This window comes from Motacilla alba, chromosome 7 (genome assembly GCF_015832195.1).
Source record: "Motacilla alba alba isolate MOTALB_02 chromosome 7, Motacilla_alba_V1.0_pri, whole genome shotgun sequence".
NCBI classification, from domain to species: Eukaryota; Metazoa; Chordata; class Aves; order Passeriformes; family Motacillidae; genus Motacilla; species Motacilla alba.
In genome coordinates, this window is record NC_052022.1 from 19233284 (window position 1) to 19255865 (window position 22582).

The 22582-nt window shown below is 39.4% G+C and overlaps 1 protein-coding gene across 4 annotated transcripts in view; it reads right to left on the bottom strand.

Moving 5' to 3' along the window:
• Positions 1–2537: 2537 nt before the first annotated feature.
• Positions 2538–22582, bottom strand: part of ABCB11 (ATP binding cassette subfamily B member 11) — a 55717-nt gene continuing 35672 nt past the window's right edge. For all 4 annotated transcript variants that reach the window (XM_038143383.1, XM_038143381.1, XM_038143382.1 and 1 more), the window contains 16 exons: positions 21588–21713; positions 20591–20794; positions 19174–19344; positions 18599–18800; positions 17779–17857; positions 16702–16837; positions 14985–15143; positions 12241–12345; positions 11981–12142; positions 9989–10192; positions 8064–8305; positions 7798–7954; positions 6837–7034; positions 5869–6075; positions 5024–5170; positions 2538–4468 (listed from right to left, as the gene is read on the bottom strand). In XM_038143383.1, the coding sequence (XP_037999311.1) occupies positions 4268–4468; positions 5024–5170; positions 5869–6075; positions 6837–7034; positions 7798–7954; positions 8064–8305; positions 9989–10192; positions 11981–12142; positions 12241–12345; positions 14985–15143; positions 16702–16837; positions 17779–17857; positions 18599–18800; positions 19174–19344; positions 20591–20794; positions 21588–21713 (2700 nt within the window). In that variant the 3' untranslated portion in view covers positions 2538–4267. The remainder of the gene's footprint in view (positions 4469–5023; positions 5171–5868; positions 6076–6836; positions 7035–7797; positions 7955–8063; positions 8306–9988; positions 10193–11980; positions 12143–12240; positions 12346–14984; positions 15144–16701; positions 16838–17778; positions 17858–18598; positions 18801–19173; positions 19345–20590; positions 20795–21587; positions 21714–22582) is intronic.

A 22582-nucleotide genomic window follows, 5' to 3' on the forward strand; every position in this document is an offset into this window, starting at 1 on the left:
GGAGGTAATTGAAAGAATCTTACTTAATTGGGTAAACAAGGTGAATGGTTTGGTGTTGGCCTTTGGGAATGAACAAGATACAAATTACAGAAGCAAATCTGAAACAGGCATCCTTAATTAAGAGCCTAGTAAGACTACCATGACTTAAGAACATTAATCATCTGCTTTTAATTCTGAGGAGTATTCTGTTTCGTGTATCTCCTGATAGCTTCTCTAATGGTTCTCTGATCTTTTTCCCACAGCAGCTGACCTGAAAACACTCTTTTCTATAATTGTGAGTCCTTAAGCAAAATCACTAGGTTCATGGGACTAGACACAAACAATGAAGAACAAAAACACCTATGACAAAGATTTCAGCTGTGTTCAAGTTGCTGTGTGCTTTGTTATTCCCTACCAGTGAGATGATCTACAGAGGTACTGCAGAGCAGTAGCAGGTTGATTGAGTTGTTGTTCTGTTCCTGGCTCCTCCTAGCCAGCAGCAGGGGATTCTTCATGCACAGCTGTCCATGGGTCTCACAGTAGCATTTGCATTTAGCGGCAATTTGAAGGTGGGAATTATGGGTAGAGATCACATTTCTAGGCTTCTAATCACGTGAGAGTCTCTGTTTCCCAACACTGACAAAGAATCTTGGTGCTTCTGTTGGGGTAGACACAACCATAAGTGTAGAATGACAACTGGCATTCTGGAGTATTCTTCTAAGCTCTGTAAAGACATGTAGGAAGATGTGGGCTCTCACTCACTTTCTTGAAGTGTCCTGTTTGTTCTGTAATTTCAGTGCTTCAGGGAAAAGGACATAGAACGTCTTCCTGTCTGAACCACCTCTTAATTCTTCTTCAACTATTAAAACATAACTAAATCAAAGAATGGTGATATTATTATGAATAATTCAAATTAATAAATATAGTGTAATTTTGCTAGTAACTTCAGAAGTTAACTGACTGATAATGCAATGGCTATAGGACACTTTCTGAGCAGCTGAGTATGTTGTGGTATGGAGAATTGTGTAAGTGCTGGAAGAATCTCCAAAGAGGGCTCCCAAATCTTCCAACAGAGTTAGCCTTTTCCAGAGTGGTGGAATAGAAAAGTGTCAAGATAATCATGACATTTTGATAGAATTAGAATTGAAAATCAGGAGCCAGGCATGTAGTTGTTGCAGTGAAATAAACCTGCATGTCCCTTACTCAGGCTTCAGTAAATCTATTGCAGTAAAAAATTACAGTCCAGATCTTATTTAAATAGACTGTGTGACTTACTAAGAGCTCAAATTGTTAAACATTTAAGCTGTAATTTCACCAGGCCTTTGCAGTCGTTTAAATTATTAATATTTGGAACAGATACAGCACATATATGCTTGCAGGATGAGCTAGCAACTCAGCTTAGTTTGGACCACAAACCTTTTGAATTAAGGTTTTCCTATGTAATAAAGAGAGTGGAAAGTGTAGGACTGATCCCCTTGCTCCCACTAGTAGGATCCTAAGAGAAATTTAACTTTTTATTCTTGAATTAGAGATGCCAAATAATCCCTGACTTAGAGGTGCCCATAATAGCATTGGGAAAATGCTATTCCAAAAGTACTTCTACCTCCCTGCAGAAAGATTCTCATGAGGCAGAAGTTACATGAAGTGAAGCTGTCCCTTGCTTCTCATACAAACTAGCTGACAAGTCGTCATTACATTCAGTTCACAACACTCTTGCTACTATGCAGTTATTTCTTTTTATCCTCCTCATTCCCTGTTTAGCCTTCCTGGTGGAGGGACTCTGGGCCCAGACACAGTCCTACCCAGAGCAGTCTAGTTGGAGCAGGAGCTGTATTTGCAGACCAGTTACGCAGGTGCTATCCCAAAAGAGTATCATGGTTGTATCTGCCTAGAGGAATAGGGAGTTGGAAAATGCAGCTGCCATGGACCGCACAGAGAAGCATACAGCAGGAGACACCAAATGACACCATCTACTGTTAAGACTAATAACTCAGGTCTGGCTTGAAAAATGTAAGCAAGTGACTTTGGAATGGTTTGAGAATACTGTCACCAAGACCCAGGGCTGGGACATTTTACTGGTGAGGCAGCTGCAGCAGCAAGACCAGTCCAGCTCTGCACTGAGCATTCCATCAAGGCTTGCTGCTCATGCTTGCACACCTGCAATCCAATCCCTTTGCCCAGGTACCAGAGGTTTTTCAGCAGCATGTAGGAACAAAGTGGCAGGACGTGGCATCCAATACACAGTGAGTGCGTTCTGTTGGAGTAGCACCCTTCCCAAAATTTAGCTCTTCATGTTTCCCAGCTGCCTGGAAAGAGGATAATGTTACACTGAAGAGCAGCAGCACAATCACCCAGCTTGGGCCATGGCCCTGTGCTCCTGCAGGGAGACAGCAGGCTCCTGTGCAGGCAGGAGTTGGCTTTCTCAGCAGCTCCTTCCTGAACGGCCAACCCCTGTCACAGACATGATACTTGCTGGCTGCTGCAAAATACTCATGTGCTTACCTGAAGGGTAAGAGAAGAAATGCTAGAGCACAAGAGTCAGTAAAAAAATACAATTTATTAGTTTAATTTGGGTCACAAAGGTATTGCCCTTTAGGAAAAAGAATTATGAAATAAGTTTACATTGTCATTGTAATTTTTAATGAAGAGTTATCTTTTTATCTTTTTCTGTGCCCTTAAATAATAATATTAATTAAAGGTCATATACATATGTCTGCAGGTTATTGATAGTGACTCTGTCAATAGTCTCCTGAGCCATCAAACTACTTATTGCTCTGAAATGTAAAAAGGCTAAAAGATTAAAGCAAATAACGCAGCTTTTTCTTTTACTTTTCAGTTAAGGTTTAAAATACAGACTTCCTTAGAGAAATTGCCATTTCAGTGCTAGTTATGTGATTTCAATAGGGTATGTGGAAGTGATTCTGGTAATGGAGTTGTATAAAAGTTAAAATTGGGTTTTGCTGCCTGGAATTAAAGGATGTATCCTAATAACCTTTTTACCCTTACAGCTCTATTTATGTACTGCTACTGTTGCGGGATTTTATAAGAAGTGATGTGACTTCTTATAAAGTGAGTGGAAACCTGCCTGCCCACCCCCCACCCAGCCCAGATGCAGATTTTAGGATATGGAGAATGGCTTCTCCAGTAAATACTCTGTTGTTTAAAATCAATATTTAAATATTGAAACTGTAATCTATACTTCTTTTCTATCTGCTTTTCTCCAAGATCCTAGTAACTAAAGGAAAGAGTCCTGTTGTTCTGCAGACAATAATCAATAACATATTTCAGTGAAACTTGTGGTGCATGTTACAATAAACTGTGACAGATACAAGTTTCTCCCAAAAGAAGCTCCTTCCTGACCTTTGTCATTTATGAATATATTGTTGCTCTGTTTATCAACTGTATTTAATACAAGGAACTAATTATGCCTGTTTTTTCCACCTCCACTCGTGATTGTATTATCGTGTGAAAAAAAGAACATATCCATCACCATTTCAGTAGAAGTGGTTTAAATAACTGATGATTAACCACAGAATTTTACATTAATTTAACCAAGGCATTTATTCCTATTCAAAAATTTTTTGACAGCTGATTAGAATGATGAGTATTAGCTGGAGAGTGGTGGGCTAGGAAATGATCCTCACCAGCTTCTGTTCCTTACCTTGGTTTCTTTCCTTACTTGTGTGGAGCTGCCTTCTTTGTAAGTACTGACTGGTTTGTTGAAGCTGTGTCAGTGCTGCAGGTGCACACAAGGGAAGCCCAGCCTCCCCCAACAGCACCACTGACATGTGTGGTGCAATGGGTGAAAAGTGGGCCTTCTGCATGCACAGGAAAGGCCTGTGCTGACCAAACGATAGGGCAGATTTGATCCCTTCAGATGTACAGCATCATTTGAGGGGTTGTTTTCACTCATCCAGCTTACCTAGAGAAAGGGCAGTTTCCTGAACACCAGAGTCTTCCTTGATTGCTAGTTGAGGCATCACAGGACTGTGCAGTCTGACTGCAGGTAGTGGCAACTCCCCAGATCACCAGGAAAGATCTTTCCCAGTTTCAGGCTTTTTTTCCCTTATCAGTGGGCTAAGATTCTTCCTAAAGGCATCAGCCTGTGCTTAGTGCCTTGCATGTGCTGGCCAAGTGTGCTTGATGCAGACAGCTACATACATTCAGGGTTCCACAGATCTCACTGTATTGTATAGCACTCACTTGTAGCATAATGAGCACCAACATACACATACCTACCACAAAGTATTCGCTTACAGAAATCTTTCAAATTTAGAATCACAGTAATTCAGCTAATTGGGGCTCCAGTAGTAACAAGCTTCCAGTAGGCTCCTTCCATGGCCATCAGTTCATCATGAGTGCCCCTTTCAATGACGAGTCCTTGTGACATCACAGCAATGATGTCAGCGTTCTGGATGGTGGACAAGCGGTGGGCAATGACGATGCAGGTGCGCCCTTCTCTGGCTTTATCCAGCGCCGCCTGCACAGTCTAAAGGCAACAGACAAAGTGTCAGAATAAAAATGTGCAAATACAACAGGGCTCAGAGCTGGAGGAACCCAGTTGCTTCAGATTAATTAACCATATTGTGCAACACTTGTAAAAGGGACAGTGGGACTAAATCAGAGGTTCTGATGTTGATGTGCTTAGCTGGGTCATGAACTCTGTTTACCAGTAGTACAAACAAGGGACAGCTAAACATAGAGGTAGAAATTAAGGAAGGCCTTTACTCTGCTGCCATGCTAAATGTCAACTGAATGCTTTGAAATCCAGGCAATTCAGACATTCCTGAAGAAGTGCTGCCTCTCTTTTTAGAAGTTTAAGAGTACTTGGGGCTGGCTGCTTTTTCTTACAGCTGTGCCTGAAGTGCAGGCACTTCTTGGAAAGATCGTTAAAGGTGAAAGTGCTGAATTCACAATGTGGAATAATGTGCAACCATGCAGCAGAGTATGTTGGCATATCTATAGAACAGAAAAGGTGGTGTGGATCAACTATGTATGTTGTAGGTCATGAACCTTCCCTTATTGATTATCACTGTGCATTTACCTTTTCACTTTCCGTGTCTAAGGCAGATGTAGCTTCATCCAGTAATAAAATTTTAGGGTCTCGTATGATGGCCCTTGCTATGGCAATGCGTTGCTTTTGCCCACGAGACAGCTGGGATCCCTGAGCCCCAACATTAGTTTCATATTTCTGAAAAATATACAAAAGGAGTATTTTATTCAGGTATAATTTAACACACCAGTAAAGGAAGAGCAGGAGAGAGGCAAGAAAGTTGACCCCTGCTGACCACTTGCAGAACCTGGAAATGCAGAAATAACGTACAGCAGCAAACATGTTTGGGGTGAGGTTTCCAAGCTGTTCTTTGCACATGGCCCTGAGGCCCAGGTAGCACAATGATGAGCCTGGAAGGAAAATGTGATAGCAAAATGTTGGCTGATTTGTCTGGGGCAGAAAGAATTCTCCCTGACCTGGATTTGTGAGAAGAGGCTGCAAGTGATTTAAGATCTTTCTAGAAAAGTGCTTTGTTTGGGTGCCTAAATTGTATCCATACCTTATATGTTCTTTTTATATTTATATTGTTTCAGTGCATTCAAATACTTCTCAAGTGTACATAAGCAGCCAGCTTCAAATATTTTTGTCTAAGTGTCATGTCCTACTCAAGGCAAATCTCCCACAGTTGGGAACAGGATTTATGTACGTGCCTAAGAATTCAGTAATAATTCACACCCAGACTCTTAAGGAATACAATAAATGGTCACAGCACCCTCTTGCTCCTACTGTCACATCTGTAAAAGGACATAAAAAGTGCATGCATGTAGCAACTTCAGCTGGTTTCAGAGCAACTCCTGCAATGAACACTGAGCAGCCAAAGCCTCGCAGGTACTTACATTTGGCAGAGACATGACAAAATCGTGCAGTTGAGCCTTCTGGGCTGCTTCTATGACTTTTTCCATTGTTGCTTCTTTTGTGTTACTGCCGTATTTGATATTCTCAGCAATGCTGCAGTCAAATAGCACAGGCTCTTGTGACACTATTCCGATTTTTGATCTAAGAAACTGCACGTTTACGTTCTTAGAGTCATGTCCATCTATTAACTATGAGGAAATGGGAGAAAACTTGAAACATCATACAAAACAACAGCTTGCAACACCCAAATAGTTTATAGCAAAACTAAATTATTATCATTAAAACACAAACACAACTCATTTAAAGTGGTTGAATTGCTTGTCTCTGAGTCCTTTTTGCACAATGTGTATTTTGTGGTATGGCTTTGATCGATATCACAAAATACACCAGACCATTTGCTCAACAGAAGTCCTAGTGAACTATTTAATTGCTTAAAGTTAGGCACATGCTTTTTTGCCTTCCTGACATAGTGATCACCGCACAGATTTTTTCAAGAGAAAGACAAATCAATCTAGATAGGTAAGTATTTACCTTAGGAAAACATAAAAAAGCTTTCTAAGCTATCAGTAATTGAATAACTGGAAGTTAAATCTAGGCAAGTTACAGGCTCTTTGTTGCTCCATTCAGACTTGATTTTGCTTGTGCTCTCACAATTCATACCATACATTTGTATATTTCATACAGAAGCTACCAAGGCAAATGCCTATGGCCTTCCTAATGCATGAGAGTGCACCTTAGGCATGTAGTTCTCTTATCTTGTCTAAATATGTCTGAGATAATATTTGGGAACTGTCCAAATAGTCCACATCTGTCCTTTTGAGAAGGAGAGGAGGCCTCAAACTGCACATGTATGAGTCACCACTGCTAGGCTGCACAGTAGGACACAGGCAGAAGGCCCTTGGAGCACTGCTGAAAACCAGAGCATAAAAACCACATTTTCTTTGCTTACCACACTTCCTTTCTCAGGGTCATAGAAACGCTCTAGAAGTTGGACACTGGTGCTCTTACCACAGCCACTACTTCCAACAAATGCCAAAGTCTGTCCAGGTTTAACAGATATAGAGAGTCCTTTCAGGACCTGAATATCAGGCCGAGAAGGGTATGTGAATTTACAGTTACGAAATTCAATGCTTCCCTTGAAATCATCCTGGTGAAAAGAAAAAGGAGAAAGATGCTACAGTGAGCTCGAGCTCAACCCTGAATTGTAAAGTACAAGACAACTCTTCCTCAGGTCCATTCTTGCATCTTTTGCTTAAAATTTGCCATTTGTACTTATCAAATTTTCTCAGGAAAAGGGAAAAAACCATATTGGAGTAGCTGTCCTAGAGGTGAAGCTATTAGTCATAACACTGTTTCTCTGCTTATGCTTCCCTGCATGGCACTGGTCAGAGGCATAAATTGGAAATGGCATTGCCTTGCCAATGGGCACATTTTTCATTTTAATATAGACACTGTGTATAAAATAAATCATTTCAATTTTCTGAGTCTGACTTTCCAATTCACCAGAAACTGAGCATTTTCATTTTGTCTGACTCAACAGTTCTTTGCCTCCTTATGAACACCCCCAACCAGTTTGATGTGAATGGAAAAACCTCCATTATAATCAGCAATAGTAAGGTTTGCCAGGAACTGTAAAGCAGGAAATAAGAGTTTGCTGTTCTGTGAGTCATCCAAATCAGTTCCATTCCAATTTACAGTAGTTTTACACTGACAGATTCCTAATGGCTGACTTTACACTACTCTTTCTGTCTAATACAGAGCTTGCTTCCAAAACAGCAAAGACAAAAATTTTACAATCAGCATAACCTTCTTGTAAAGCGTTGATCCTCATTGACTCCTAAATCACTAGTGCGACATCCATGCCTGTAGTGAGCTGACTGACATCACAAATTACACATCTCCACTCTTACCCATTTTTCCCCTTTTTCACTGTAAACACTGATTTTAGGAAGCCGATCAACCAGTTGAAAAAAGCGTGCGGCAGATGTTTTGGCTTTGGCATAGTTTGGGGTATAGGAAGAAGCTCTTCCCAAAGCAGTTCCACTGGTGACAATTGCAGAGATCACCCTGTGGGGAAGGGGGAAACGGTCATTCTTGGGAAGCCATCAGGAAACTGAACAGCACACCAAGTCCAGAACTTCTAGTGACCTTTTTGTGGCTCTGAGCAGGCTCTCACCTGAACACAAAGCTGTAATGGAGTCCTTCAGTGTCAACGAGAAATCCCCCGTATCGGTAAGAGACGGAGTTGGCAATGAACACAATGCTCTGGGCAAAGCCAAAGCAGAGTCCGTACACATGTGCTTTTTTGATTGCAGCTCTGTAGGGCATATCCAGGTGCTTCTCAAAATTGTCGATAAACATTTTTTCTTTTCCTATCCCAGCTACTGTTCTGATGTTAGAGAGAGCTTCACTGGCAATCTGGAAGAGGGAAAAAAAATGGGTAAAAGCTCCTGATTTTTACTTGGAAATGTAGAGTGTGGTCTCACAAAAGCATGATTCTTTTGTGAACTCAGGACACTGATGCAATATATAAGTTCATTCGGACATGATACAGACTGGCCCAAACATCATACAGCCTAAAGAGAACTTTTCCTACAAGCAATTTCCTATTGATTTCCTTGAGAGCAATGCTCTGCCTGCTCCACTGGAGCTGTTACTGTAAGCACTTTTAGGGAATCAGGCACGTGCTCTCACTTGTGATTCCATTTCATAAATTGAATCTACTTGAATTTACTAAGTTTCCTCACCTGCTCACCCTCCCTCCCTCTGATGTCCAAAAGGCTGATGAGGTGGAACATACAAATCTCCAGTGACACAATTTCCAAGATTTTTACTCTGTACATAGGCAAAGAGTAAGCAAATGCTTGCCTATGCATGTAGAAAAATGCAACACAGGAAATTATGAGATAATCACCACAGAAACTTGTGTGGAACTTTTAGTAGTTGTAGGCTTCATATTGTAATTTATTGCTAGTCAGAATTTGGGTTTATATCCCAAGAAAAGAGTACCACAATTTCATCTACAGAAGTAAATTGATGGCTCGTTTGGTCCTAATTTCACCCTTTTAATCTCAAATAATTTTACTAAGAAATTGTTTTAAAATGCTGTAGTGTGCTTGTACTTTGATAGTAGATTCATAATGTAACACATTCCTTTGGGGGCAAGTGTGATACTATAGCTTATGAATTTTTTCAGCATGCAGGAAAAGATCTGAATGTAGACAATCAGAAATCCAGTTTCAGGGTTGGTTTTTTTCTGGCCAAAATTGAGAGTCAATGTCTTGCATTATCATTCAATGTGAAGGAGCAGATAAGAGGTGTTGTGAATTGGATTGTGCACATTTTTTCCATGTTTAGCATGGCTCATAGCAATCGCTTTGGAAGAATTCGGTGTTTTTAGCATTTGGATGCAGTGCTGGCATATAAATTAGAAAATAACACCAGACACAATCAGTCATCACCAAAACTGCTGAAGCATTGCTTAAAATATGACTTCATCATAACCTCTGGGTTGTTGTATTGAGTAAGAGCTGCTGCCTTGACTCATTAGTGAAGTTTCTCTCCTTGTCAAGACGTACTTTGATTTAAGACTTTTGTAAATAATTAATTATTCTGGTTGTGGGCAATTGGTCAGGTCCTAAGATGGGAAGGGCTAAGAGCCTAATTCTTAAGCTGGTATGACCCAACAAAGGAACAAATGTCCTCTCTAAAATCCACGGACTGATTTGTGGTTCAGTGCCAGATTCTCGGGTGCGAGCATTTCTAGGTGAACAGCTATCACTGCTTTCTGAGGACATCACAGGTCATCAGCAAATGGGAGTTTAAATAAAACCCAGCAAAGGTAAACTGGACTGCTGAGAGATCTGTGTCTACCACTTCAGTCCAATAACTTTTGCAAGGTCAGTCACATGCCATGCAGCAAGTGCTTTTGCCATTAGGGAGTTCCCAATACTGTTTCAATGGTTTAACAAGCTGAAATATTGCAACTTATTCACAAAGCATTGCCAGTTTCATGACATTTGAATTACTGATGGTCCCTAAAGAGTGATTTTTCATCTACTTGTGACTGCAAATATAAATTAGTCTTTAAAACAGCATTACCCGTCCAGTAGCTTCCAGTGCTTTCTTGTCCTGCGAGGCAAATCCTGTCAGCATTTTAGCCTGCACAGCTCCAGATAAAGCCAAAAATGGCAGGAAACACATTATTACCAAACTCAGTTTCCAGCTGAAGTAGAAGGCAATGATCATGGCCACCCCAATGTTAGTAAAGGAATTGACAATCATTCCTATCTGCGATCCAGTTGCCTTTGAAGAAAAGAAACAGACATCATTGATTTGTACTTCAAAAACAAATTAAACAAATCTTCCTATAAAACTTTAGAAAACTGTAAATTAAAATAACATGACACTAACAGCTAGACTGCACTGGAATTTAGCCAGTCTGGATATACTGTTTCCAGTTAATTGGATCAAGAGCAGGACTGCAAATGTCCAATATTCCTTTGATCCACTAAATTTTCCATTGAGAATTCAGAAGATTGTTTCTACTCTGTGAGAAAGATAATGTAATTATTGAAATCTGTTGCCTTGGTTCCCTGGAGAATCACTCATCTGAATACATTGTTTAGCCTCTACATTTATTCATGTAGATATAAATAATCAACAGGATCATTTTATAGCTTACCTATTAACAACAAAGCCTCAGCAGTGCTAAAATCAGTAAGCAACATCACTGAAAAGGGATGAAACAAAGTTGTATTTCTGCCTATCCCTTTATTAAGGAAAAAAGTTAAATACAGCTTTGACATCATCTTTATTGGATATATTTGTCTGCTCCTTATGCACTTCAACAATGCTACTCTTTCTAATAGAATTATTTACTCAAAAGTAATTTTCTTTCATAGCAGTAAACAGCACCCTAAACAGGAACTATCTTGCTATGTATTAGACTAAAAATGTACATTTGGTATCCCTGATGATATTCAGTCAAACTCATTTGCAGGGTATGAACCTGGCACCACAAAATGTTCATCATCTCGTCCTCCTCTGACCTGCAGCAATGTCTGTGTCAGGCAGTGAAAGGTGCAGGGCACTGCTGCGCAGGTAGCTCTGGTCTCCCTTACCCCCTGCAGGCTGTGGGTTGGACGGCTGTGCCTCACTGTTGTGCTTCAAACAAAAATGTCCCTTAGGACAGTAAATTGTCAGTCAGAGTTTTACAAATTTATTTATTTCAATTAAAAGATACCCTGTAAGTGCCTGTGAGGTTTTCAGCAGGTTTCTCTGATTCTGTAGAAATTGCTGCTGACAGGGCTTTTGGAAACCTCTAACACCCCCATTAAAAGTTTTTTAAAACTAACTTACAATCTTCAGTCAAGCTGAAACGTGACAATTTTTGCAACAAAAGAAATCTGTACATCTCCTTCCTTGTTTCTAGAAAATTGCTTGCATTGCAGCCCAGCAAAATGGCATCTGACTCACTTCTACCTAAGGATCAGTTCAGATAGGGAACATATATAGCTCAGCATGATTTAACCCTCAGCCACTAAGAAACACAATGCATGCAGCTAGTGTCTCACTTTCCCAAACACTGAAACTGGCTGCAGGATTTCCAGCTGGAGCCCCAGCCAGTACTGCAGATTGGTTTTTCAAGTGGGTTGTCAGTTTAGATCAAAATTGCCACAACATGCACAGTACCATGCTGAAAACTGGAAAACATGGTTATTAATGACTGTCACTAACATACTATTTTGACATGTTTTTGAAATAAACACTTTGACATTGTGGCAAAAAGCTAATTCATCTCCAGAAAAAAAAAAAAATCAAACTTCTGGATGGGGTGTTTCTTCCCATTCCATTGTTGGTTGGTATTTTATTGATTTTTTGTGTTCTTTTTTTGTACTTTTACAGTATACCATATACTAGTATTGGTTCCATGGTGGCAGTCTATTAATAGAAATAGTTGAATTGGCTTACTAAGAACTGATGTCCACTGATCTGGCTGGTTGCATGGTAGCTAATTTCTGTGACAACATGCCAAAATAGGCCTTCAATCAGTGTCTATAGTAAAAGGATTCATAAGGTGCCAGGTCTTACCCCTTGGACCTGTGAGGCATCTGTTGCAAGCCTGGTAGTCAAAGCACCGGGGCTGTTCTTCCGGTCATCAAACCAACCAATGTCTTGCCCGAGCATAGCCTGGAAACCAATTTTCCTTAAACGTCTTGTAAGCAGCTCACCAGACTTGGCAAAGTTGTATCCCTGGGGTACATGAGAATAAAAACAGACTGTTCAGAGAGAGACACATACTGAGAAAGGGTGCAAAACCAAAAATATGTATTGCTAAATTGGACTATTACCTGGAGAAACTGTGTGAAAAATGAAAGAACTCCAACTAAGACAAAGAGCACACAGACACCGTTGATCTGGTTTTTTTGGTTTTCTTCATCAAGAATGGAGAAGGTCTTTGAAAAGAAATAAATTAAAATGTCAGTTTTGCTGTGTGTGATACATGTACTTGATTCCCAATTGCTGAGTGCAGAAACCCATCCTGCAACCAAAGCCAGAACACAGAGTTCTCCCTCATCCCCTGCAAACGTCTGATTCCTTATTTTTCCAAAGGTAAGCCTGGATTAAAACATTATGGATTTTACTCCTGTTAACCCACGAGTTCAGTATGCTTGGTGTCTGCACACACGACTCCTATTTGTGGACTATCCCTGGTTACAATTACCCATTCACCCCCCCCCTAAAATAATAACAAGAGAATAGCAATGTAATAAACAGCATAGCAACAAAGCAACAGTAAAATCTGTCCTGTAAAATCAAACTACCCCATTCTGCAGTTATCCTAACATGGTCAGTTATGTTTTTAATCTGGACTCTTTTTTTAAAAAATAACACTGATCATGGCAACATGCATCATGACAATAGCAGCTGATTTATAAAAAAGAAAGATTTGTTGCTGAGGTGTCCATTTTCAGATCATATAAGTCTCAGCAGTTTTAGTGTGGACTGTCTTTCATCTGGAGCCACGGACTCCATGCCCAATAGGAGTAAGAGCACACCTTCCAGTTGAGTTTCACTGGAAAGAATCCATACTCTGAGACAATTTCACAGGGAGAACCAAAGCTTGAGTAAAAGAAACCACTGAAAACTTTGTTCAAAAGGTACATACACAGTATTATCTAGTTCTTCATTGACTTTTTGGGACTTATTTCTGAAAATCTTCAGGGCAGACTTAGCTAAATTTATCCTTTCACTTCATAGCTGTGGGGATTTTCCCCTCACTTCCTCAGCTTATTTGTCCCAGAGTACAAGCCCACGTGTCTGACACAACAATATTGTAGATATTTGGGCAGATCTGAAAGCAGATGTATATTCCATCTGCCTGACTGCTTTGGCACCAGGCAGATATATTTTAACTTTTTGAATAATAAAACACAGATATTGGACTTCCCTCATGTTCATTATGGCTTGATTTTTCTTGCAGCCTCTCTCCTTTGATAGACTGAGACCTTCAAAAGTAGGAATTCATCCTTGGCAATGAAGGTATTTAGTATCATTAGCCCCAGACGTCCCAAGGTCTAGAAGACTCCTCTCCAAATGAATCAAAGGTAAGATTCACTATGGAATGCGTTTAGCAGTGTCTCACCTGCTGTCTAGTGAAAGCCACAGTCCTTGACATGAGGTCTGGACACTCAAAAAGTGTTTGGAATGGCACACCTATGCCTAAAGGCCAAGGACATTGGGCAGAAATATTAAGTGGATCAACAGGGCCTGGAACATCCTTTTTTCTCCTGCACATGGGGTCTTACTTAAATGCAAAACTGCAAGTAAATGTGATTCAAAGTTCTAAGCAACTTCCCAGTGAGAAATGTCTAAGCCAAAACAATACTCCCAAAAAACCAAACAACAAAAGGTCAATCTTTTTTTTTTTTTTTTTATAGATTGCTGGCACTGCTCTTAGAATCCCTTTCTACCAGGAGCTCAAATGCTGGATCATTCATTCATTCATTTATTCATTCATTCATTCGCTTTTTCCTGCCTGTAAGGTTTTTGACCTCCAACATCTGTCTACCTTTTAGGGCACATATTTTTGCACTCATGTGTACCTATCATTACCTATGCAAATGAGTGGGAGGCACATCAGATGGGTAGCAAAACCACAAAAAAAACATGGCATTCCCATTTTGTTCCCAGTGAATGTGTTTACTTAATAAAATACAGCTTGAACAGATGAGATTTCTCTAGCCTAATTCTTGAAAATTCAGGACACTTTCCTGGGCACCAGTTAGAGCAGCACTGAATATCTTCAGGCAGCCCTCCAGTTCCCCACCAACTTGGCAAGCATTTCCCCAGAAAGCTTTTACACAAAAGGGGATGCTTACTTTTTTTTCTATCACCACAAGTTTTTGAAGAAATAAACACTCATGGCTGAACTTTACAAGTTTCAAGAGAGGTGGTGGTAGTGGATTTTGATAATATTGTATCTTTTAGTGAATGTTAAAGTTTAAAGCATATTCCTACTTCCTGCTTCAAAACCTATTGATGCAAGCCTAGTCTTTGCTGGTGGCTGTGAACCCAGGTGCAATTACCTACCTCTCCCTATGCATTCTGCAGGGAGCAGGCAGCAAAAAGGTGCCTGAAATATGTAAACAAAAAAAGTGAAGTATTTTTTAGATCTGATCCAAAGCTTTCTCAAAGGCTTTCCAAATCTGTATAATAAAATTCTGCAGAGAATGACCTTTGCATGTGTCTCTCTCCACTGTACCTGCATGTGAGGTATTTTTTGTCTCATCTAAAATAAACTGTATGCAAGTATAGAAACCCATTCCCAACAGTTCCTGGAAAATGAACAAAAGAGATAATGAAGAACACATGACACATGCTTGATAAGCTTGCTCCTTCAAAGAGCTCTAATGATAGTTTGATGACAGTGATATAAATAGCTGTACTGAATAATTGTTTATAGGCAAGACTGTTAACCCCATTTTCATTATGAGATCTAAAGATTTGCCAAAACATGTCAAGTTGTGCATCATATATTCACTCTCCTCTGTTTCAAAGCTAAAATACACTTTAAAATGTTACCATAACCTACCCCAAGAATTTGACTGAATAACAAAGCATAGAGTGGATTGACAGCTCCATTCACAGCTGCTGCTAGAGATCCAAACACCAGGTATGGCCATTCAGAGGCATTGTATTTCAGAATTCTGGTAAATGGTACAGGCTTGGCATCTTCCTCCACAACAGATTCCTAAAAAAACCACAGGTTGGATTCCTGAAGTGAGTGCATTCCATCAGTAATGCTCTCCCTTTGACAGTGAGATAGTTACCCCAGTTTATTAAACTAGTGGCCCCAACAGCTGCTCTAGCTTTGGACAGGAGGGGCAGCTGCTGTCTGGAGCTCTTTTGTTGACCTAATAAGTCAAGTTTACTTAAAAAAACACTTAAAAACACAACTGACTTTACCATCCCGGGAGAAAAAGAGAGAGATTCATATCTCTTGCACCTCTAATTATTTCAGCTGCAGAGGTTATTTACAACCAGTTTGAGATTTTATGCCACTGAAACTCAGGCTATTCTGTTTCAGCTGTCTCTAGACAAGGTGCGATGAAATACCCAGTGCCAAAACTTAAAATTCCCTCCTCACAAGCAGCTTTTTCTGTCACTCATTCAATCTCTTAAATACTATTTTAAAGTATTGTGACCACATTGATCAGACTGCATCAAATTAACAGGTATGTGATATCATTAAAACAAGAGAGATTTCAGAGTGATAGCTGGATTCAGGCTTTTTACATGGTAATTATGCCTCCCTTCTGTGAAACATTCTCAGACTATATGCTGAATTCCCATAATTATGCCCAGTAAGGGCAGAATATTCATCATCAAATTATAACTTATCCTTCAGTTTGATTTATGCAGAATTTTTGTAACACTTTGTGTGCTCAGCCCTGCTCATCTCCCTCAATTCATATGACTAGAAACAGCCAAACAAAAAAGACACTGTGAAGACCTATCTTTTAGAAATATGCAGGGAGGAGTGGGTGGAAACATCTTGTATTTTCTCTTTTTTCTGAGCTGGTGCCGAGTGATAGCACTCAAGCCCTCTATTTATCCACAGAATAGGCTTGGCAATAGCAAGAAGGGTAACTTCTATCTGCTGCTCTCTGTACTGAACACCTGCAGCCATGCAAATTGATGCAGGGAGCTTCATAGGCACTTTGGAAATCCATTGTCAAATTCCTACATATTCTCTGTAATTTTAAGGCATGCTGGCCTTTATTTTCTATGCCAGTTAATTGCATGGGGATACTGAAGCGAAAGGATTTTGGCTTAGGTTGCAGTGAGAGTGTCTCTCTGCTCATGTCTCCAGATGATTTTTAGGTGAAAGTAAATTTATTCTTTACTGAACAAGAAGCAGTGCCATTTATATTATGGAGGGCCCATTAATTACATTTCACAGACTGAGCAGTTTGCTTTTTGTCATTTAATTTAGCTTTTAGGAATGTATGTTTTTTCAACTAAATCTATAACATATATCAATTTACCAACAGGTAGAGAGCAAATAGCAAAATTTCTCTGCTAGAAATTTTATACGGACCAATAATCAAAACAGCCATCAAAATGCAGCCTAGGGTTTTCACAGAGATAAGAACTGAAGCTGTGGTTTTGTTTAAGGAGAGAAAAGGATCAAGCCAAGATGTACCTGCCAAGAACTCTTAAGCTGCAAGTACATAGGTACACGTGATTATTAACAAGTAATATAACCTATTCAGTTGAAAATTTCATAACAAACTATTGGACCTGACCTTTTTTGCTTTTCCATCATCTTCTCCATAAGAAGGGGTAAGATAAGTAGACTCTGCAGGATCTCCTCCAATAGACAGTGGAGGGTCAGGGACCACATTAGAGAGCTGGGATCTTGAGCGCTGCCGAAGCGAAGCTCTGCAAAGAGAACAGAAATGGCCTGCTCTTTACAGCTTAGTAAAAACAATAATTACTTGCAAAGCAGGTACAGTTTTCATGTCAATTAAATCGGAATGCACTGAAGCAATTCATAGGAATCCCACAGACGTCTTCTTTCTTGAATATGTTCTCTCAACTTCTTGGGAAGAAAATATCTCACCAACTGGGACAAATACTTTTCAAAATCATATTCCACTCACACCACTCAGACATTGTCTTAGATGGACCATGTACTGTGTATTTGTTAAGTAAAACTGTGGTGTGTCCTACTACATTTGCACAAGTTATTAAGACAACAAGTCAAATCATTGTTACCACTACCAGTAATTCAGTCCAGCAAAACAGGAAGCTGAAACAAAGCACCTCTCTCTCTGACAAAACATAACTCTGCGATGTAGAAGATGTATTCATTTGCCCATGCCTGACATAGGCTTGCCTGGAAGAAATAGTAAGTGTCTAGCTACAAGAAAGTCTGGCTGTAAAATGCTTTAACTTTCATCAAGTAGAAGCCATAATAAAAATGTGCTTGTGAATTGCATTGATTTCTCAAGTAATTGCACAGCAAGTAATTTTTCAAATGACTGGACAGAAAGTGCATTAGATGTTACAACTAAGGCTGTATGTTAGTAATATCAAACCCAGAACATGAACAGAGTAGATCAAAATTGGAGAGAAGGTGTTATGGATAGAAAGGACCAAAATTAAGAGCCTTGCTATTTATCCATGGATTTCAATCAGTAACATTATTACTCAAGCTATTTCTTTGCAAGAGAACTCTATCTCAGTAAAATGCCCGCAGCCGTTCAACCCTCTTTTACACAGCACACAGAAAAGTTATTTATTAGGATTTTGGAATAGTGGGATGAAGTAGAAACATTGAGAGTAGTCTGGAAACATTGAGAACTATTTTTAAGACTCACCGCAAACTGGCCTGATAGCTTCCCCTGCTGAATGACTGGACATTCTCAAGATTTGGCTCAACCACATTATTGTCTGCTGCTGCAAAATACAGTATATAGAGCTCTGCAGTTAGTGCCAAAATTGAATACAACCTAAACACACTGTGGTTCTGCAAAAAAGTGCATAGCCTCCAAGTTATAAATGGAATACTTAGTAGAAGAAAAGGAGTGTAACATAACCTTGCTACTCAACCTACATGTTTCACAAGTTTTATATTTGTATTTGACATAATGAAGTTAACTGAATATTAGCCCAAGGACCATCTCACTTCGGATGTGACTGCTAAAGCATTTTTACCTATTTTAGTTCTGCAATTGCTCTCTTATTTCAAGACAATAATATCCAATGAATGTTTCACAAAAATACAGCAGATTATTCTATTGAACCTTAGTTTCCAGAAGCTTTGATTCAAATCTGCCTGTAGTAAAACAAATAGGATGATTTCAGCATAGTCTGTAATGTGCCTGAATTCCAAATGCAGCAGAACTGGACTTTTGGCACTCAGTGGAGTTATAAAATGATGTATATTTCAGGTCAGAACTAATGTTTCAGGGCAGATTTATATTAGGAAGGTCTTTCAGTGCATATGCAGCAAAACCACTTTGGCCAGGGCTATCAGTGTATTTCTTCTATGAATGATATAATTCAGCCTTAAAAGCAGCAGAAAAAAAAATAGCAGCTACTAGCTCTTATAAAAAAGAGAAAAAAAAAAAAAAAAAAAAAGAAATCTGCATTCTGTGGGATTTTACATGATTTTATAAAAGAAAAAAAAATGCTTACTTTGTGTTTCTTCTCTGTTAGGTGCTGTGTCTCCTTTGCTTTGTAGGGTCACCAGCATGAAATAAACCCCTTTCCTCTGCAGGAGTTCCTCGTGAGTTCCTCTTTCTACAGCCCTGCCGTGCTCAAACCCGACGATGACGTCGGCGGCTTTGATGGCTGACAGGCGGTGAGCGATGGAGATCGCCGTGCGGCCGAGGCGAGCCTGAGGGAGAAAACAACAGCCCCACTCCCAGCACAGCACACTGAAATGCTGGCAATGAGCTCTGCAATCTAAAGGCTCGTCAAATTAACTGGAGTCCTTCTAGTGGGTTCAGCTCACTTTGACTTTAGCTCCATCCATAACCTGCAGAGAAGCATCTGTTTCTGGGCAAAGGGAGCTATAGGTTTCTGTTGATGTCCCAATGTAAGTAAAAATTATTCTCAGTCCATAATACTAAGGTTCTACTTGTACTTATAAAACAGTTATTAGGAAACGCTTCTGACTGATTTGTTGAAATTCAGGAGCACCCTCTGCAGAGTGCATTATAAATAATTTCTGCCGTTTTGAGTCTGATTTTTGCTGTACTATAGCAAACCTTATGAAGTGCTTCTTGGACAATTGCTTCACTTTCATTATCCAATGCTGACGTAGCCATATCCAGGAGCAGGATTTTGGGGTTTCGCACCAAAGCCCGAGCAATAGCTATCCTCTGTTTTTGACCTCCACTCATCTGGCTTCCACCCTCTCCAACATGAGTGTCAAATTTCTGTGTGAAGGAAAAAGGTTAAAATTAAACAGATAAGAAAAAAGCCTGTTAAGATCCTGGTGAAGGTAGTGGTAAAATGTCTCAGATTTGTCCTTGGAGTAGACTTTAAACAAAAACATTGTTAGTGCAGCAGATTCAAAGAGCAACAGGTGAAATAACTTTCTTCATAATGTACAAGATCATTTTGCCTGAATCAGGTTTTCAACCCCATGCCAAAAGTATGCACTGGTTAAAAAGGTGAGATGTACTGGTTTAGCTTGAAACAGCTGTATCAGCAGAAGCTGAAATGGAGAGGAATCATCCACCCACTCTCCATCAGATGACTTTTCCTGGCCTTTTCCTGGTCTGCTGATGACCTGTGACTCATGAACACTGAGTCTGTGATGCATGGCTATCATATTCTGGCAGAATTGGGTTCAGGTACAGAGTTAAATAAACACACAAATCCTGGCATATTGAGAGACAGGATCATTATATTCACTTAGAGCTAAATCTTTTTTATTCCTCCATTTCCATGAAATAACTTGGGGCCTTTGAACAGCCTTTCAGTAAATAGTTTCCTGGAAGCCTCAAAATGCATAGATGGAGGATAAAGACAATGTACTAATATTAGTTAATGGTACTTGAATCATGTCACTAACATTCGCTGTTGTAACATGTCATTTTCAGAAGCTGCTTGGCAAAATAACATTCTAGAAAAGTAGAGAGCTCCATACTACCCAATTTGGGCTTTGTAAGGAGGAACGATTGAAGCCCTGTCATCATTAGGGAAGAAACTGGACAAGAATGAACCTCCAGCTGGCTTACAGAGCTCGTACAAGGAGGTGAGGTTGTGAGCATCAGTACAGACAGGTGAAGTAACAAACGCTGGCTAGGGAGAGGCTGAGCTGTACATTGCTTTTGGCCTGAACAGAAACAGATCTCCCAAACATGACAAATACAACTTTTTAAACCATGCTATGATTATTACCATAATATTGAATGCTATGTAAATGATTCCTGAGGAACTAATTATTTTCGAGGTTGTATTTTGGGATGGGGGGATGTTTGCTTTCATAACTTCATGGCATATATATAGTAAGACCTAAATAACTGTAGTCAAAGGAAAGGTTGTTGCCTCCTATCTGTATTAATCTTCTGTCCTTCCACTTGCGTACAAATTGCTGCAGGCTAGGAGGGACAAATGGACAAAAAGATTCTTTTTTCTTATCAAATTCTGCCAAACACTTTCCAAGGCAGAGCATACCTGTGGTAAGTCCATGATGAAATTGTAAGCATTGGCCTGTTTGGCTGCATTGATTATGTCTTCCATGGTAGCCTCGTCCCGCCCGTAGCGAATGTTCTCTGCAATCGTGGTGGCAAAGAGCACTGGCTCTTGTTCCACTATGCCAATCTGTGAGCGCAGCCACTGGATATTCAGGGAACGAATGTCATGGCCATCCAGGGTAATCTACAATTAGAACATGGACACAATATCAGGAAAAAAATCCGGGACATTATGCCCTCCACCTAAGAGACAAAGAAAGACACAGTGGAAGTGAAGGGCCTGTGATGCTGTGTTTCCATGACCAGCATAAAAATCAGCTTTCAGATATAGAAGGTGGCAAAGCAGTGGTAGTAGTATTGGCTCTTGGAGTTGTGCTCTTTGATTTAATTTCCCATTTCTGCTTGGCACCAGAAATAAAACCAGGTGAAAAGTAATCATGAAAGTGATGATTATGTTATTTACAGTAATTTGTTTTTTTTTAATATATATATTCAAATACAGGTCAGCACATTTATGATTATGAGTTCCTATTTGATATAGGAACTCATAAATGGAATGAGATTTGGAATAGCTATAATTCATATTCTTAGCCAAGCCATTACTAAGTGCTAATTGCATATACTTAAGTGATATTATGGGTTAATGTTTAAATGCTCTGTACTGTGTTTTCCATAAAACATTTGTCACTCTTGAATTATCATTTGTATAGGTATAGTTTTTACACAGACTTAGCACTGAATTTTTATTTTCTCCTAACATTTTGCTCTTTCACATAATTGTTTTTATAAGACTATTAAGCGCAGTTTTATAAAAGAAATGTGTATGAAGATATTTCACTCATTTAAAAAATAATTGGAAAAAAAGAAGAAGAAAGAAATTAGAAGGAAGCTAGTAGTATTGCTTCCCACCTTGGAGAAGAAACCATGCCATTCAGCTTCTGGGGCCAAAGAAACACATTCTAGGCTGGGACACTCACCATGCCATCAGTGGGGTCATAGAAACGCTGGATGAGCTGTATTGTTGTACTTTTCCCAGCTCCACTAGCTCCAACAAAAGCTGTTGTCTCTCCTGCTTTAATCACCATATTAAGGTTATCCAAAATCTGGATAGGAAAAAAAAAAAGAAACAGAATCTATCTATTTTAATTCTCCACAGTCATACAACCAAGTGAGTATGTTCTGTATCTTAAAGTAAAGATTCAAAGCAATTTTACAAAATTCAGAAAAGTATTATGAAGAAAACGGATAAAGCAAGCCACATATTTTTACACTGTTTGAAGACTTTGTAGATGTAGTGCACTCATTTCTACAACAGACAGGCAGATTTTGACCTTTCATTGTTCCTGTTGTTCATCATTAAGAACTAGTCAAGTTAATACACTAGAGAAGTTAAATAATTCCTTTTAAAGAACACTGTGTGTGTATTGTGAATGTATGCTACAGCATAAATATTAAGAATGTAACCATTAAATTTTGTAGAAAAATCTGATACATCATGTTCTTCCATCTTTAGCAGTAATAGCACTAATATGCTTGTCCAATAACATGCTTTTCCAAGGAGAATTTGTCAATTCAAACACAAAAGAGAAATAGTGGGATATACAGCCTACACGCCTGTCCCTTTCCTAGCCTTTTAATGGGTCACATGGTGCATCCCCAGGGTAATGGAAGAGTTTTATAAAATCTCCTTGCACCATTCAGTTTATTACTTTGTGTTCTATCTCGTACACATTGATACAAGGGCATCACTGATTTCAAGAGAAGCTGTATGCAGGTGAATTTTCCCAAAATTATTGGGAGTTTATGTTCAGCAGCAAGGAGTATGCAGATGTGGCAATGGATATGTCAGAATGGTAAAATAAGCCAAACAGTAAGCTGAAGAACACTTTAATGGAAGAATTATTCAACCTACTTTTAAGCAAAGAGTCTGGGCTTCTGGAAAACAATCTCTACGGAAAATCTAGAAATTGCT